Source organism: Pseudophryne corroboree, chromosome 2, assembly GCF_028390025.1.
Source record: "Pseudophryne corroboree isolate aPseCor3 chromosome 2, aPseCor3.hap2, whole genome shotgun sequence".
Classification (NCBI taxonomy): domain Eukaryota; kingdom Metazoa; phylum Chordata; class Amphibia; order Anura; family Myobatrachidae; genus Pseudophryne; species Pseudophryne corroboree.
Window position 1 is genome coordinate 76,976,525 of NC_086445.1, and position 17,970 is coordinate 76,994,494.

General features: G+C 48.9%; 1 protein-coding gene across 3 annotated transcripts in view; it reads right to left on the reverse strand.

Annotated features, from left to right (window-relative positions):
• Positions 1-17,970, reverse strand: part of LOC134999678 (ferroxidase HEPHL1-like) — a 164,967-nt gene that overhangs the window by 21,484 nt on the left and 125,513 nt on the right. For all 3 annotated transcript variants that reach the window (XM_063951443.1, XM_063951441.1, XM_063951442.1), the window contains 3 exons: positions 10,695-10,834; positions 6,824-6,964; positions 156-262 (listed from right to left, as the gene is read on the reverse strand). In XM_063951443.1, coding sequence (XP_063807513.1) covers positions 156-262; positions 6,824-6,964; positions 10,695-10,834 — 388 coding nt within the window. The remainder of the gene's footprint in view (positions 1-155; positions 263-6,823; positions 6,965-10,694; positions 10,835-17,970) is intronic.

Consider the following 17,970-nt stretch of genomic DNA (forward strand, 5'->3'; position numbering starts at 1 on the left):
TCGGCGATAGCTGTCGCCAGCACCCTACACACGGAGAGGTCCGTGCAGAAAGTCTAAGCAATCCAGTCAGATTGCTCAGAATTTCAGCATTGATCTCTCCGTGTGTACCCCCTTTTAGCAGCCAAAATAAATATATCAAGAATTTCTTACTTCACCTTCACAAAATCTTCCTTGGAATAATAAGCCCACGTTATACAATCTGGGTCATTACTCCCAGGTCCTGAATGTTCTGGAACATTCCATCTATAAGTGTTTGTTCCTCCTGAAAACACATGTAAATATAATAAGTACAATAAGATCAGACAATATAACCGCGTGTCACCTATCACATGGGTGCCTACACCTGCGCTAGCTGACCCTCTATCAACCTTCTAAGAGGGCTTAAATATAAAAAAAATTGATGAACTCTCCGAAAATGTCAGATGAATGAGTAAAGTAGCGGGATATGTAATGGATTCTGCAACAGATATCGGATATATTTACTGCGGTCCTGCAGGTATCCGTCTCATTTGGACTGTAAAGAAGGTGATTACTCGCCTCCTGACAGCTCACTAACAGTTTAGCGCACGTTTGGTGTTTCTCTATCGTCCTAAGTGGATGCTGGGGTTCCTGAAAGGACCATGGGGAATAGCGGCTCCGCAGGAGACAGGGCACAAAAAAGTAAAGCTTTTACCAGATCAGGTGGTGTGCACTGGCTCCTCCCCCTATGACCCTCCTCCAGACTCCAGTTAGATTTTGTGCCCGAACGAGAAGGGTGCAATCTAGGTGGCTCTCCTAAAGAGCTGCTTAGAGAAAGTTTAGCTTAGGTTTTTTACTTTACAGTGAGTCCTGCTGGCAACAGGATCACTGCAACGAGGGACTTAGGGGAGAAGTAGTGAACTCACCTGCGTGCAGAGTGGATTTGCTGCTTGGCTACTGGACACTAGCTCCAGAGGGACGATCACAGGTACAGCCTGGATGGTCACCGGAGCCGCGCCGCCGGCCCCCTTGCAGACGCTGAAGAGAGAAGAGGTCCAAAATCGGCGGCTGAAGACTCCTGAGTCTTCATAAAGGTAGCGCACAGCACTGCAGCTGTGCGCCATTTTCCTCTCAGCACACTTCACACAACAGTCACTGAGGGTGCAGAGCGCTGGGGGGGGCGCTCTGAGAGGCAAATAAAAACCTTATTAGAGGCAAAAAATACCTCACATATAGCCCACAGAGGCTATATGGAGATATTTAACCCCTGCCTAACTTCAAAAATAGCGGGAGACGAGCCCGCCGAAAAAGGGGCGGGGCCTATCTCCTCAGCACACAGCGCCATTTTCTCTCACAGAAAAGCTGGAGAGAAGGCTCCCAGGCTCTCCCCTGCACTGCACTACAGAAACAGGGTTAAAACAGAGAGGGGGGGCACTGATTTTGGCGATATTGTATATATATAAAAGATGCTATAAGGGAGAAACACTTATATAAGGTTGTCCCTATATAATTATAGCGTTTTTGGTGTGTGCTGGCAGACTCTCCCTCTGTCTCCCCAAAGGGCTAGTGGGTCCTGTCCTCTGTCAGAGCATTCCCGGTGTGTGTGCTGTGTGTCGGTACGTGTGTGTCGACATGTATGAGGACGATGTTGGTGAGGAGGCGGAGAAATTGCCTGTAATGGTGATGTCACTCTCTAGGGAGTCGACACCGGAATGGATGGCTTATTTAGAGAATTACGTGAGAATGTCAACACGCTGCAAGGTCGGTTGACGACATGAGACGGCCGACAATCTATTAGGACCGGTCCAGGCGTCTCAGAAACACCGTCAGGGGTTTTTAAAAAAACGCCCATTTACCTCAGTCGGTCGACACAGACACAGACACGGACACTGAATACAGTGTCGACGGTGAATAAACAAACGTATTTCTCATTAGGGCCACACGTTAAGGGCAATGAAGGAGGTGTTACGTGTTTCTGATACTACAAGTACCACAAGAAAGGGTATTATGTGGGAGTGAAAAAACTACCTGTAGTTTTTCCTGAATCAGATAAAATAAAATGAAGTGTGTGATGATGCGTAGGGTTACCCCGATAGCAAATATTGGCGTTATACCCTTTCCCGCCAGAAATTAGGGTACGTTGGGAAACACCCCTTAGGGTGATAAGGCGCTCACACGCTTATCAAGTGGCGTTACCGTCTCCAGATACGGCCGCCCTCAAGGAGCCAGCTGATAGGAAGCTGGAAAAATATCCTAAAATGTATATACACACATACGGTGGTTATACTGCGACCAGCGATCGCCATCAGCCTGGAGATGCAGTGCTGGGTTGGCTTGGTCGGATTCCCTGACTAAAAATATTTTATTCATGTACAGCATTTAATAGGATGCATTCTATATATATGTATGTGAGATGCACAGAGGGATATTTGCTCTCTGGCATCAAGATAAGTGCGTTGTCCATATCTCCCAGAAGATGTCAGGGACACGACAGTGGTCAGGTGATACAGATCCCATACGGCAGATGGAAGTATTGCTGTATAAAGGGAAGGAGTTATTTGGGGGTCGGTCCATCGGACCTGGGGACCACAGCAACAGCTGGGAAATCCAACCTTTTTTACCCCAAGTTACATCTCAGCTAAAAAAGACACCGTCTTTTCAGCTTCAATCTTTCCTTTCCCATGAGGGCATGCAGGCAAAAGGCCAGTCATATCTGCCCAGACATAGAGGTAAGGGAAGTAGACTGCAGCAGGCAGCCCTTTCCCAGGAAAAGAAGCCCTCCACCGCGTCTGCCAAGTCCTCAGCATGACGCTGGGGCCGTGCAAGCGGACTCAAGGTGGGGGGGTAGTCTCAAGAGTCTCAGGGCGCAGTGGGATCACTCGCAAGTTGACCCCTAGATCGTACGAGTATTATCCCAGGGGTAAAGATTGGAGAGTCGAGACATCTTCTCCTCGCAGGTTCCTGAAGTCTGCTTTACCAACGGCTCCCTCCGACAGGGAGGCAGCATTGGAAACAATTCACAAGCTGTATATCCAGCAGGTGATAATCAAAGTACCCATCCTACGACAAGGAAAAGGGTATTATTTTTCCACACTATATTGTGGTACTGAAGCCAGACGGCTTGGTGACACATAGTCTAAATCTAAAATGTTTTGAACACTTACATAAAAGGTTCAAATCGAGATAAAGTCACTCAGAGCAGTGATAGCGAACCGGAAAAAAGGGGACTATATGGTGTCCCTGGACATCAAGGATTACCTCCATGTCCAAAATTTGTCCTTCTCATCAAGGGTACCTCTGGTTCGTGGTACAGAACTGTCAATATCAGTTTCAGACGATGCCGTTTGAATTATCCACGGCACCCCGGGCCTTTTTACCAAGGTAATGGCCGAAAAGATGTTTCTTCAAAGAAAAAAGGCATCTAAATTATCCCTTACTTGCACGACCTAAAAAGGGCAAGTTCCAGAGAACAGTTGGAGGTCGGAAGAGCACTATCTAAAGTAGTTCTTCGACGGCACGACTGGATTCTAAATATTCCAAGAATCGCAGCTGTTTTCCGACGATACGTCTGCTGTTCCTAGGGATGATTCTGGACACGGTTCAGAAAAAGGTTTTTCTTCCCGAGGAAAAAGCCAAGGAGTTATCCGACCTGTCAGGAACCTCCTAAAACCAGGAAAGGTGTCTGTACATCAATGCACAAGAGTCCTGGGAAAAATGGTGGCTTTTTACGAAGCAATTCCATTCGGCAGATTCCATGCAAGAATTTTCCAAAGGGATCTGTTGGACAAATGGTCAGGGTCGCATCCTCAGATGCACCTGCGAATAACCCTGTCGCCAAGGACAAGGGTATATCTTCTGTGGTGGTTGCAAAAGGCTCATCTATTGGAGGGCCGCAGATTCGGCATACAGGATTTGATCCTGGTGACCACGGACGCCAGCCTGAGAGGTTGGGGAGCAGTCACACAAGGAAGAAACTTCCAGGGGGTATGGACGAACCTGGAAAAGTCTCTTCACATAAACATTCTGGTACTAAGAGCAATCTAAAATGCGCTAAGCCAGGCGGAACCACTCCTGCAAGGAAAACCGGTGTTGATTCAGTCGGACAACATCACGGCGGTCGCCCATGTAAACAGACAGGGCGGCACAAGAAGCAGGAGTGCAATGGCAGAAGCTACCAAGATTCTTCGCTGGGCGGAGAATCACGTAATAGCACTGTCAGCAGTGTTCTTCCCGGGCGTGGACAACTGGGAAGCAGACTTCCTCAGCAGACACGATATTCACCCGGGAGAGGGGGGTCTTCATCCAGAAGTCTTCCACATGCTAGTAAACTGTTGGGAAAGACCAATGGTAGACATGATGGCGTCTCGCCTCAACAAGAAACTGGACAAGTATTGCGCCAGGTCAAGAGATCCACAGGCAATAGCTGTGGACGCACTGGTAACACCTTGGGTGTACAAATCAGTATATGTGTTTCCTCCTCTGCCTCTCATACCAAAGGTATTGAAGATTATACGGTGAGGAGGAGTAAGAACAATACTAGTGGCTCCGGATTGGCCAAGAAGGACTTGGTACCCGGAACTTCAAGAGTTGGTCACGGACGACCCGTGCCCTCTGCTTCTGAGAAGGGACCTGCTACAACAGGGTCCCTGTCTCTTTCAAGACTTACCGCGGCTGCGTTTGACGGCATGGCGGTTGAACGCCAGATCCTAAAAGGGAAAGGCATTCCAGAAGAAGTCATTCCTACCTTGATTAAGGCAAGGAAGGAAGTCACCGCGAAACATTATCACCGCATTTGGCGAAAATATGTCGCGTGGTGCGAGGATCGGAGTGTTCCGACGGAGGAATTTCAACTGGGTCGTTTCCTACATTTCCTACAATCAGGATTGTCTATGGGTCTCAAATTGAGATCTATTAAGGTTCAAATTTCGGCCCTGTCAATATTCTTCCAAAAAGAATTGGCCTCAGTTCCTGAGGTACAGACTTTTGTTAAAGGAGTACTGCATATACAGCCTCCTGTGGTGCCTCCGGTGGCACCGTGGGATCTAAATGTAGTTTTAGATTTCCTCAAATCCCATTGGTTTGAACCATTGAAAAAGGTGGATTTTAAATATCTCACATGGAAAGTGACTATGTTACTGGCCCTGGCTTCCGCCAGGAGAGTATCTAAATTGGCGGCTTTATCTTATAAAAGCCCTTATCTAATCTTCCATTCGGATAGGGCAGAACTGAGGACTCGTCCGCATTTTCTCCCTAAGGTGGTATCAGCGTTTCACCTGAACCAACCTATTGTGGTGCCTGCGGCCACTGGCGACTTGGAGGACTCCAAGTTGTTGGACGTTGTCAGAGCCTTAAAAAATATACATTTCAAGGACGGCTGAAGTCAGAAAATCTGACTCGCTGTTGATACTATATGCACCCAACAAGTTGGGTGCCCCTGCTTCTAAGCAGACGATTGCTCGTTGGATTTGTAACACAATTCAACTTGCTCATTCTGTGGCAGGCCTGCCACAGCCTAAATCTGTTAAGGCCCATTCCACAAGGAAGGTGGGCTCATCTTGGGCGGCTGCCCGAGGGGTCTCGGCATTACAATTCTGCCGAGCAGCTACGTGGTCGGGGGAAAACACGTTTGTAAAATTCTACAAATTTGATACCCTGGCAAAAGAGGACTTGGAATTCTCTCATTCGGTGCTGCAGAGTCATCCGCACTCTCCCGCCCGTTTGGGAGCTTTGGTATAATCCCCATGGTCCTTTCAGGAACCCCAGCATCCACTTAGGACGATAGAGAAAATAAGAATTTACTTACCGATAATTCTATTTCTCGGAGTCCGTAGTGGATGCTGGGCGCCCATCCCAAGTGCGGATTATCTGCAATACTGTACATAGTTATTGTTAACAAATTCGGGTTATATTGTTAAGGAGCCATCTTTAAGAGGCTCTTTCTGTTATCATACTGTTAACTGGGTTTAGATCACAAGTTGTACGGTGTGATTGGTGTGGCTGGTATGAGTCTTACCCGGGATTCAAATTGCCTCCCTTATTGTGTACGCTCGTCCGGGCACAGTACCTAACTGGAGTCTGGAGGAGGGTCATAGGGGGAGGAGCCAGTGCACACCACCTGATCTGGTAAAAGCTTTACTTTTTTGTGCCCTGTCTCCTGCGGAGCCGCTATTCCCCATGGTCCTTTCAGGAACCCCAGCATCCACTACGGACTCCGAGAAATAGAATTATCGGTAAGTAAATTCTTATTTTCGCCAGGGATAAAATTTGTGTCAATCGTTTTTTTTTTCGTGAATATGAAGATCATTAAATACCATTTCAAAAGGTTCCCTTTACACAGTAGTTAATATCTGAAACATCCCCAACCCTTGTCCCCCTTACCTGAATTATGGCATCAGTCACTGGGAAACCCCGTCCTTTTTGCTGTTAGGGACCACTAGTCTTATCGGGTCCCAGCTGAGAGCTCACTGTGTGAGTAGGCTGCCTACTTGTGTCATAATATGGACATTACAGGCCCGTGGTGGCTAGATCCTCGAGGTCATCACCAGCCTAAATCAGCACAATGACCAAATCAAGAGGTGTAGCCAATAAAGGGCTTAGTTTGTGACCTAATCACAAGTCAGGCCACCCGTCATGGGAACCCTACAGAAAAATGAGGACCTCCAGCAGCTCAGAGAAAAGTTTCCCATAGGACTGACCCCATAATTAAAGTTGTGAGGGACCAAGAGATGGTGGGTAACAATTCTAAATATCTAACATACAGTAAAGTTGACATTAGTCTTTAAGGACAAATTTACTTCATTATACAGTATGAATCTTCCATTTTCAGAACAAATAACAACAAAGTTTATTTAGGATCTTAACGCACCTGGTTGTGTGGCTTGAATCGTGGTTCCACCACCAAGATCCACCACCTGGACACCGTGTGCATATATGGAGTATGGACGTGTGGCTTTGTTTTTAAACACAATTAGTATACTCTCTCCCACCTCTGCTCGTATAAACGGACCTAAATTGTATAAAACAATGGTATTTATCCAGTATTAAAAACACCCAGAGACATAATTGTTATAGATTATCTCCTATATATTTGCCTTAATCTGTGACTCTGTGCTCGTAACGCTGGGCGGAGTCACAGAGCTGGGCGGAGTCAACTGCATCTGCTGCAGAGAGTTACCCCATACCCAGTGCCAGCAGCAGTCAGGTGCAAGACCCCACCTTACAGTATAGGAGGTGAGTATGGCCACTAGCTGCCGGCTGCTGTGCCTGTCCCCCCCCCCAATCACCTGTGACAGCGGGCTGTGTGCTGTGCAGTGCGGATCCCGAAAAGGGGGCGGAGCTACGGCGGCACGAGGGGGCGGAGCTACACGGAATAGAGGGGCGGAGCTACACGGGACCAGACAGCTGAACAGTGGTGGAATCAGCATTGCAGTGACGGCCAGCCAGACTTGGTAAGTGGAGGGTGAGAGAGAAATGTGTGTGCGTGTGTGTGTGTATATAGTGTGTGTGTGTGTGTGTGTGTGTGTGTGTGTGTGTATATGGTGGGGTGTGTGTGTGTTTGTATATATGTGTGAATTGTGTGTGTGTGAGGTATGTCTGTGTGTGCGCACTTTATGGACGCCACTGCTGAGGGGGCCATTACATGCAAGGACGCTACTAATATAGGGGGGGCATTACGTATAAGGACGCTACTACTATAGGGGGGGGGGGCATTACGTATAAGGACGCTACTACTATAGGGGGGGGCATTACGTATAAGGACGCTACTACTATACGGGGGGCATTACGTATAAGGACGCTACTACTATAGGGGGGGCATTACGTATAAGGACGCTACTACTATGGGAGGGCATTACGTATAAGGACGCTACTAATATAGGGGGGGCATTACGTATAAGGACGCTACTACTATAGGGGGGGCATTACGTATAAGGACGCTACTACTATAGGGGGGGCATTACGTATAAGGACGCTACTACTATAGGGGGGGCATTACGTATAAGGACGCTACTACTATGGGGGGGCATTACGTATAAGGACGCTACTACTATGGGGGGGCATTACGTATAAGACGCTACTACTATAGTGGGACATTACGTATAAGGACGCTACTACTATAGGGGGGGCATTACGTATAAGGAGGCTACTAATACTGGGGGGCATTACATATAAGGACGCTACTACTGGGGGGGGCAATGTATAAGGACTCTATTACTTCTGGGGGGCATTATGTATAAGGACGGTGCTACTACTACTGGGAGGGCATTACATGTAAGGATGCTACTACTACTGGGGGGGCATTATGTATAAGGACGGTACTACTACTGGGGGCACATTATGTATAAGGATGCTACTACTACAGGGGTGCATTACGTATAAGGACGCTACTATTACTGTTGGGGGGCATTACATATAACTGCTACTACTACTGGGGGGCATTACGTATAAGGACGCTACTACTACGGGTGGGCCATTACGTATAAGGATGCTACTATTACTGTTGTGGGGCATTACATATAACTGCTACTACTACTGGGGGGGCATTATGTATAAGGACACTACTACTATTGGGGGTCATTATGTATTAGGACGCTACTACTACTGGGGGGGCATTATGTATAAGGATGCTACTACTACTGGGGGGGCATTGTGTATAAGGATGCTACTACTACTGGGGGGCATTATGTATAAGGACGCTACTATTACTGTTGGGGAGCATTGCATATAACTGCTACTACTACTGGGGGGGCATTATGTATAAGGACACTACTACTATTGGGGGGGCATTACGTATATGGACGCTACTACTACGGGTGGGGCATTACGTATAAGGACGCTACTACTACGGGTGGGGCATTACGTATAAGATGAATAAGATTGTGCTACATTGTGGCGTAATTTTAAATGGGGGTACTATTGTGTGGCCATGCCCCTTAGTTGTGAGACCACACCACTTTTCCCGATGCACAACAAAGGAATATGGGAGGGCGCAAAATTCATAGTTTGCAGGGGGGCGCCGAACACCCTAGCACCGGCCCTGGCCACCAGTAGCAAAAGTACACCACGGCCACTGACACTATCTGCAGGGAGGGGAACAGCGCTGATATGGAGGGTACTTGCAGGCAGCGAGTCGCCGCCCGCAGCTCCTCTCCCACCTACACACCATACCTGCCGCCTGACACCCACACCCCAGGGAGAGGGCGCTAGCTCAGGCACCGCTAGATCAGCATCTGCAGCATACAGACAAGGGCTGCCATGCTCAGCGGCAAATGGTGCGGAGCATGTGCAGCGGGACAGCGCAAGGACGGGACACGCACTAATCAACATTGCTGCTGGGCCGGAGCTCCCTCCGTCTGCAGCCTAAGGACGCGCGCCGCACCTCTCCAGGGAAACACCATGCCTGCCCGCCGACAGGGCTCCGGACGCTTACCTATGCTCCGCGATCACAGCAGCTGACGCTGCCATGCAGGATGGAGGAATGACGCCCGTCAGACGGGGCGGACAGTGTGCGGCGGAACGGGGCCAGGAAGGAATGCTGACCACGACCCATTGCTGCTGGGTCTGAGCTCCCTCCCTCTGCAGTCACCATCTCACAGCAGCAGCCTGGAGGTTAGTGGCCACCACGACCCGCACATCCTTACCTCACACATACCTCACACATGAGAGCAAAGGTACACACACTGTGACATCACACCTGTAGCCCACCCCTATATCTGCTAAGTACTCCCCGTCACTATGCCCTGTCACCCTCATCCTGCTCTCTAACTGCCTGTCTGTGTACTGGCCTTTACCCCTCTCACACCATCACCAACCCTCACTAACTACCACAGAGACTATGTGCACTGATATCTGCCCCTCCACCACCTGCAGCGCCCCTGGACCCCTCCCCATCCCCCGCAAACCCCCGCACCTGCCCCTCCACCACCCGTGGCACCCCCACCCACTGCACCTTCGGACCCCCTACCCCACCCGCAGTGTCTTCCAAACCCCTCCCCCATCTACAGCAGCCCCTCCCCCATCCGCCACACCCCGCATCTGGCTCTCCCCCGCCCGCTGCACCTTTGGATCCCCTACCCCACCCACGCAGCAGGTCCTTCCCAATCCGCATCGCCTACACCATTCGCAACAGCACCGCACCCGCCACTCCCCCACCCACGTTACCCCCGCATCCACCCCTCCCCCACCCACCGCGCCCCCTGGACACCTCCCCCATCCACTGCACACCCGCACCCACCCCTTCCCCATCTGCAGCGCCTTCGGAACCCCTCCTCCATCCGCAACAGCCCTGCAGCTGCCATCCCCCACCTGCGACACCCCTGCTCCTACCCCACCCACAGCGCCTTCATACCCCCTCCCCCATCTGCGGTCCCCACTCCCCAAACCCCTTCCTGTTGCAAGGGACTACGCCCCCTTCACCATCGGACGCCCTATCATTGTGCAATATTCAAACACTAACAAAACTAGGAATGCAGGTAATACTCCATATATTGAACCCCAGAAAGGCGTGCAGGGGTTAAGGGGGCGTAGCCCCTTCCGACGGTGTGAAGAGCGCCCGTAGGGCGCGATGAAGCACCTAGTATGTCTATAAATAGCTTAATATCAACCCCGCTGTCTCTTGGGAGGTTACTAATAGGATTTCTTAAAACATGGGTTTTAAGCTGAGACATGTTTCCTATTAAGCTGCATTGCAAGATATGACATATATAACACTTTAATAATGTTTTTATACATGTTCTTACCCAGTATTTCCAGATGTTCCTCCTCTGGGCTCCGTTCCTTCAGCTCCGTGAACTGTCCATCTGTGTATTCCCTATAAACTGCTTTCTTGTACTTAGATCCGATGCGATTCTCATCAGAAGTAACAAATATGTGTCCTGGGCTAAAGCAGACAAAGGAAAATAACACATCAAAATCTAGTAACAGTTAAAGCAAACAAGGTAACGGCCACAACAAACAGTGGAACAATTATAGAAACAAAGAAGAGAGAAAAAAAAAAGAGTTCAAGAAAAAAAATTGGATTTTAATACCTACCGGTAAATCCTTTTCTCTTAGTCCGTAGAGGATGCTGGGGATGCTTCAAGAACCATGGGGTATAGACGGGATCCGCAGGAGACATGGGCACACTATAAGACTTTGAATGGGTGTGAACTGGCTCCTCCCTCTATGCCCCTCCTCCAGACTCCAGTTATAGGAACTGTGCCCAGGGAGACGGACATTTCGAGGAAAAGGATTTATTTAATTATTTTAAAACTAAGGTGAGATACATACCAGCTCACACCTCAAACACGCCGTACAACATGGCATTCAACAACAATGCATGCAACCGCATGACCAACAACAGTCACAGATTGACTGAACTCAATGCAACAGGAGCGTAACTATAACCAAACTGCAGATACAGTACGCACAGGGACGGGCGCCCAGCATCCTCTACGGACTAAGAGTAAAGGATTTACCGGTAGGTATTAAAATCCTATTTTCTCATACGTCCTAGAGGATGCTGGGGATGCTTCAAGAACCATGGGGTTTATACCAAAGCTCTAGAACGGGCGGGAGAGTGCGGATGACTCTGCAGCACCGATTGACCAAACAAGAGATCCTCCTCAGCCAGGGTATCAAACTTGTAAAACTTTGCAAAGGTGTTTGATCCCGACCAAGTAGCAGCTCGGCAAAGTTGTAACGCCGAGACCCCTCGGGCAGCCGCGCAGGATGAGCCCACCTTCCTGGTAGAATGGGCTTTCACTGATTTCGGTAACGGCAATCCTGCCGTAGAATGAGCCTGCTGAATCGTATTACAAATCCAGCACGCAATACTCTGCTTAGAAGCAGGAGCCCCAATCTTGTTGGGAGCCTCTGTTTTCTTAATCTGAGCCATTCTGGCGACATAGGTCTTTAAAGCTCTGACCACATCGAGAGACTTAGATTCCGCCAAGGCATCAGTAGCCACTGGCACCACAATAGGCTGGTTCACGTGAAATGATGAAACCACTTTTGGCAGAAATTGCTGACGAGTTCTCAACTCCGCTCTATCAGCATGGAAGATTAAATAGGGGCTTTTGTGAGACAAAGCCGCTAACTCAGACACTCGCCTTGCGGATGCCAAGGCCAACAACATGACTACTTTCCAAGTAAGTAATTTTAACTCAACCTTGCGCAAAGGTTCAAACCAATGCGACTGCAGGAACTGCAACACCACATTAAGATCCCACGGTGCCACAGGAGGCACAAACGGAGGGTGGATGTGTAGCACGCCTTTCACGAAGGTCTGAACTTCTGGAAGGGAGGCCAATTCTTTCTGAAAAAAGATCGACAAGGCTGAAATCTGTACTTTAATGGAGCCTAACTTTTGGCCCGCATCCACACCTGCTTGCAAAAAATGGAGCAAACGCCCCAGGTGAAATTCTTCCGTAGGAGCCTTCTTGGATTCACACCAAGACACATATTTTCTCCAAATACGGTGGTAATGCTTTGCCGTTACTTCTTATCTAGCCTGAAGAAGTGTGGGAATGACTTCACTGGGAATACCCTTTCGGGCTAGGATTTGTCGTTCAACCGCCATGCCATCAAACGCAGCCGCGGTAAGTCTTGATACACGCACAGCCCCTGTTGCAACAGGTCCTCCCGAAGAGGAAGAGGCCAGGGATCTTCTATGACCAACTCCTGAAGATCTGGATACCAGGCCCTTCTTGGCCAATCCGGAACAATGAGTATTGCCTGAACCCTTGTTCTTCTTATAATTTTTATCACCTTTAGAATGAGTGGAAGTGGAGGGAACACATATACCGACGGAAACACCCATGGTGTCACTAGGGTGTCCACTGCTATCGCTTGAGGGTCCCTTGACCTGGAACAATATCTCTGAAGTTTCTTGTTGAGGCGGGACGCCATGATGTCTACTTGAGGAACTCCCCAATGACTTCTCACTTCTGCAAAGACCTCTTGATGAAGACCCCACTCTCCTGGATGGAGATCGTGGGGTATATTTACTAAGCTCCCGATTTTGACCGATTTGGTGTTTTTTTGTCAAAGTGTCATCTCGGGAATTTACTAAACTCAAATCTCGGCAGTGATGAGGGCATTCGTATTTTTTTGGAAGTCAAAGAAAAAAAATATGAATGAATACACCATCGGTCAAATACGCCTGTTATTTGATAGAACTCGGTCATTTACTAAAATTTGTATTTCACAAACACTGCCGGCAATAGCCAAACACTGCCCTGAATAAATACAAATCGTAAAAAAAAAGCAGTTTTAAAATAGACCTGCTTTTTTTTACCGTGTTCTGATAGGCATGCACGGATCCGTGAGATCCGTGCATGTTTATCAGTGGTAAGGGGTGGGAAAGTGTTAATTTTAAAAAAAAAATGCGTTGGGTCCCCCCTCCTAAGCAAAACCAGCCTCGGGCTCTTTGAGCCGGTCCTGGTTGACAAATTATGGGGGGAAAAATGACAGGGGTTCCCCCATATTTCATCAACCAGCACCGGGCTCTGCGCCTGGTCCTGGTTCCAAAAATACGGGGGGACAAAAAGCGTAGGGGTCCCCCGTATTTTTAAAACCAGCACCGGGCTCCACTAGCCAGGTACATAATGCCACAGCCGGGGGACACTTTTATTGTGGTCCCGGCGGCCCTGGCATCACATACCCTGGCCGGGGTACCCTGGAGGAGTGGGAACCCCTTAAATCAAGGGGTCCCCACCCTCCAGCCACCCAAGGGCCAGGGGTGAAGCCCGAGGCTGTCCCCCCCATCCAAGGACGGCGGATGGGGGGCTGATAGCCTTTTGAAACAAATGTGAATATTGTTTTTAGTAGCAGTACTACAAGTCCCAGCAAGCCTCCCCCGCATGCTGGTACTTGGAGAACCACAAGTACCAGCATACGGTGGAAAACCGGGCCGCTGGTACCTGTAGTACTACTACTAAAAAAATACCCCCAAAAAAACAGGACACACACACCGTGACAGTATAAGTTTATTACATACATGCACACCTCCAAACATACATACTTACCTATGTTCACACGAGGCTCGGTCTTCTTCTCCATGTAGAATCCTCGGGGTACCTGTGAAAAAATTGTACTCACATAATCCAGTGTTGCTTGTGTTCTTTGAATAATCCACGTACGTGGCAAAAAAAACAAAAACGGAAACCCGACCACGCACTGAAAGGGGTCCCCTGTTTACACATGGGACCCCTTTCCCCGACTGCCAGGACCCCCCCTGACTCCTGTCAAAGAAGGTCCCTTCAGCCAATCAGGGAGCGCCACGTCGTGGCACTCTCCTGATTGGCTGTGTGCTCCTATGCGCTCCATTGTATCCAATGGTGGGAACTTTGCGGTCAGCGGTGAGGTTACTTTCGGTCAACCGCTGACCGCAAAGTTCCCACCATTGGATACAATGGAGCGCATAGGCGCAACATTGTATCTCTGCCGTCTGCAGCCTCACAGACACTACAGGAGCACACAGCCAATCAGGAGAGTGCCACGACGTGGCGCTCCCTGATTGGCTGAAGGGACCCTCTTTGACATGAGTCAGGGGGGGTCCTGGCAGTCGGGGAAAGGGGTCCCATGTGTAAACATGGGACCCCTTTCAGTGTTTCAAAAGGCTATCAGCCCCCCATCCGCCGCCCTTGGATGGGGGGGACAGCCTCGGGCTTCACCCCTGGCCCTTGGGTGGCTGGAGGGGGGGACCCCTTGATTTAAGGGGTTCCCACTCCTCCAGGGTACCCCGGCCAGGGGTGACTAGTTGGGTATGTAATGCCAGGGCCGCCGGGACCACAATAAAAGTGTCCCCCGGCTGTGGCATTATGTACCTGGCTAGTGGAGCCCGGTGCTGGTTTTAAAAATACGGGGGACCCCTACGCTTTTTGTCCCCCGTATTTTTGGAACCAGGACCAGGTGCAGAGCCCGGTGCTGGTTGATGAAATATGGGGGAACCCCTGTCATTTTTCCCCCCATATTATGTCAACCAGGACCGGCTCAAAGAGCCCGAGGCTGGTTTTGCTTAGGGGGGGGAACCCCACGCATTTTTTTTTAAGGCTTTTTCAAAAAAAATTTAATTTTTTACGAAAAGGTGCACAATGAAGCCCTGCACGGATCTCACAGATCCGTCCGAGATTCATTGTGTTAATGTCGGCAGTGTTTCACTATTCACTCCCGTAAAACACTGCCAAAAAATACAAATGACATCAACATCGGAAAACACGAAAATGCAGAATACGACAGCTTAGTAAATTAGTCGTAATAAATTCAAAAAGTTGCAAATTTACACATTCGATGTCATTCGTGTTTGAACTTTAACCTCATTCAGAAAAATATGAATTTTAGTAAATATACCCCCGTGTCTGCTTGCAGAATGCCGTTGTAAATGGCCCTTAATTCCAGAATGTTTATGTGTAGACAAGCTTCCTGGCTTGACAACTTTCCCTGAAAGTTTCTTCCCTGTGTGACTGCTCCCCAGCCTCGTAGGCTTGCATCTGTGGTCACCAGGATCCAATCCTGAATTCCGAACCTGCGTCCCTCCAGAAGGTGAGAACTGTGCAGCCACCACAGAAGGGAGGTTCTGGTCCTGGGAGATGGAATTATTTTTCGGTGCATGTCCAGGTGAGACCCGGACCACTTGTCCAACAGGTCCCACTGAAACACACTGGCATGAAACCTGCCATACGGAATGGCCTCGTAGGCCGCCACCATCTTCCCCAGCAACCGAGTGCATTGAAGAACTGACACCTTTGCTGGTTTCAGAATCTGTTTTACCATGTTCTGTATTTCCAGAGCCTTTTCCACTGGAAGAAAAACTCTCTGTAATTCTGTATCCAGAATCATACCCAGTAACGACAGCCGTGTCGTCGGATCCAACTGTGATTTTGGCAAATTTAGGAGCCAACCATGTTGTTGCAGAATCGTCAGTGAAAGGGCAACATTTTTCAGCTATTGCTCCTTGGATCTCGCCTTTATGAGGAGATCGTCCAAGTACGGGATAATTGTGATTCCCTGCTTGCGCAGGAGAACCATCAATTCCGTCATAACCTTGGTGAAAATCCTCGGAGCCGTGGACAGACCAAACAGCAACGTCTGAAATTGGTAATGACAATCCTGAACATCAAATCTCAGGTAAGCCTGATGTGGAGGATATATGGGGACATGCAAGTAGGCATCCTTTATGTCGACCGACACCATAAAATCCCCCTGCTCCAGACAGGAGATCACTGCTCGGAGAGATTCCATCTTGAATTTGAATTTTTTTAGAAAGAAATTGAGGGATTTTAGCTTCAGAATCGGTCTGACTGAGCCATCCGGCCTCGGGACCACGAACAGGCTCGAATAAAAGCCTTCCCCCTGTTGTGACGGGGGTACACTAACAATTACTTGATTTTGACACAACTTTAGTATCGCAGCGCATACTACCTCCCTATCTATAAGAGAAGCTGGCAAGGCCAATTTGAAAAATCGGTGAGGGGGCACGTCTTGAAACTCTAATCTGTATCCTTGGGTTACTATTTCTAACATCCAAGGATCCAGGTCCGAGTGCACCCAGACCTGACTGAAATGTCTGAGACGTGCCCCCACCGGTGCGGACTCCCACAGAGGAGCCCCAGCATCATGCGGTGGATTTGGTAGAAGCTGGAGAGGACTTCTGCTACTTGCCACAGCCTGTGACCTTTTTCCCCTTCCTCTTCCTCTCGCAGCAAGGAAGGAGGAACCTCGTCCTTTTTTTAATTTATTGGGACGAAAGGACTGCATCTGATAGTGAGGCATTTTCTTCTGCTGTGCAGGAACATAAGGTAAAAATGACGACTTACCCGCGGTAGCCGTAGACACCAGGTCAGTGAGGCCGTCACCAAACAGGACACTACCGTTAAACGGCAGAGACTCCATTGCCTTCTTAGAGTCAGCGTCAGCATTCCATTGATGAATCCACAATGCTCTCCTTGCTGAGACTGCCATGGCATTGGCCCTTGATCCCAAAAGGCCAATATCCCTCACAGCTTCTTTAAAATATGCTGCAGCGTCCCTGATATGACCCAGAGTCAAAAGCACGCTATCCCTGTCTAGGGTATCTATCTCAGATGATAAGTTATCTGCCCACTTTTCAATAGCGCTACTCACCCACGCCGAAGCAACGGCAGGCCTGAGTAGCGACCCTGTAGTGACATAAATGGATTTTAGTGTATTTTCCTGCTTACCTTCTGCAGGATCTTTTAGGGCTGCCGTGTCAGGAGACGGAAGCGCCACCTTTTTGGATAGACGCGATAAAGCTTTGTCTACCGTGGGGGTTGACTCCCACTTTTCCCTGTCCCCAAATGGAAACGGATATGCCACTGGAATTCTTTTAGGAACCTGTATCTTCTTGTCAGGATTTTCCCACGCCTTTTAAAAAAATTCAGTTCAGTTCATAAGAGGGAGGAAACGTTACCTCAGGTTTCTTTCCTTTATACATACAGACCCTTGTATCAGGGACAGCAGGGTGCTCTGTTATATGCAACACTTCTTTTATTGCCACAATCATGTACTGAACGCTTTTAGCCAGTTTTGGATTTAATCTGGCATCACTATAGTCGACACTGGAATCAGAGTCCGTGTCGGTATCTGTATCAGCTATCTGGGTAAATGCACGTTTCTGTGACCCCGAAGGGGTCTGAGCTTGTGACAAAGCACCCTCCATGGATTTCCTCCATGTCTGGTTCTTAGACTCAGATCTATCAAATCTTTTAGTCAACCGAGTCACATTTGCATTTAAAACACTCAACATATTTACCCAATCATCCGTAGGCGGTGCCGACATGGTCACTCTCACAGTATTTTCTGTCCCAACTCCAGCCTCCTCCTGGGAAGAGCACTCAGCCTCAGACATGTCGACACACACAACCACACTGGCGCTATAGGAGACAGACCCACAACAAAGCCTGTAAGAGAGACACAGAGGGAGTTCTGCCAGCTCACAACCCAGCGCCTATCCCGGTACTGAAGCGAGTAAAAAGACTGCCCAGACCTGTTAGCGCTTTATATATATATAAACAA